Genomic DNA, 860 nt, shown 5'->3' with positions numbered 1-860 from the left:
CATTGTGCGTCTTCAGGCGTGTTCGGTGTGAACAGACATCTGTTGACAAGCAGCCAAACGCATGCGGCAGGAGCATTTTGGCTGCTCCAAACGTGTTTGGTGGGAACCCGGCTTTAGGGCATGATTATGCTTGTGTTCAGTAGTTAAGAGGCAAGAAGCTTGGTAAACCCTGGATAGGTACCCAGTCTATCACAGACAACACAACAGTTTGTGCTATAAAGTGTTTGGAGCTTTATTATTTTGAAGTTCAAGCCAGCTTTCATTATTCCCCTTTAGGACAGCGATCTGAAGCAGTACTGGATGCCAGACAGCCAATGTAAGGAGTGTTATGACTGCAATGAGAAGTTCACCACCTTTCGCCGCAGACACCACTGCAGGCTGTGTGGCCAGATCTTCTGCAGCCGCTGTTGCAACCAGGAAATCCCTGGAAAGTTTATGGGCTACACAGGTGAGCAATGTTAACAATTGTATGGTTTGGTAGTTTTTCACATTTGTTGACTTATTAGATAAAACATTTTTCAGAGTTAAAACTAGTGTCCCATGGAATTCTGTACTAACTCCAGTTCTGTTTATTACAGCTGTCTTTGTTGTTTTCTTCTTTGATAAACTTTCCTAGATAGGTATTCAGGGTCAGCATTAACTCGCTGCCTATGACGAGCAGTTTAGGCTTGACTTTGACAGTGGCATCTAGTAAATTATATTAAATCAATAAATGACAGAGTAAATAACCCCAGTGAAATGGCATGCTCCATTGTTTTATCATGATATTGATAAACAAAAACTATTCCAGAAATAATAATACAAAGTACTTTTTTTGTATTTAAGCAAAAAAAACCCATGTCCTTTAAGAACATAAATCC

General features: G+C 40.3%; 1 protein-coding gene across 1 annotated transcript in view; it reads left to right on the top strand.

Annotated features, from left to right (window-relative positions):
* Positions 1 to 860, top strand: part of LOC106534873 (1-phosphatidylinositol 3-phosphate 5-kinase-like) — a gene marked incomplete at both ends in the record, with an annotated part of 49808 nt that overhangs the window by 8434 nt on the left and 40514 nt on the right. Inside the window, 1 exon segment of the mRNA XM_014031651.1 lies at positions 277 to 448. Within this exon segment, the coding sequence (XP_013887105.1) occupies positions 277 to 448 (172 nt within the window).

The sequence above is a fragment of the Austrofundulus limnaeus genome, unplaced genomic scaffold (genome assembly GCF_001266775.1).
Source record: "Austrofundulus limnaeus strain Quisiro unplaced genomic scaffold, Austrofundulus_limnaeus-1.0 Scaffold1294, whole genome shotgun sequence".
In the NCBI taxonomy this organism is placed as follows: Eukaryota; Metazoa; Chordata; class Actinopteri; order Cyprinodontiformes; family Rivulidae; genus Austrofundulus; species Austrofundulus limnaeus.
The sequence above is the reverse complement of the archived record's forward strand: the minus strand, read 5'-3'. Positions and strand labels throughout refer to the sequence as shown.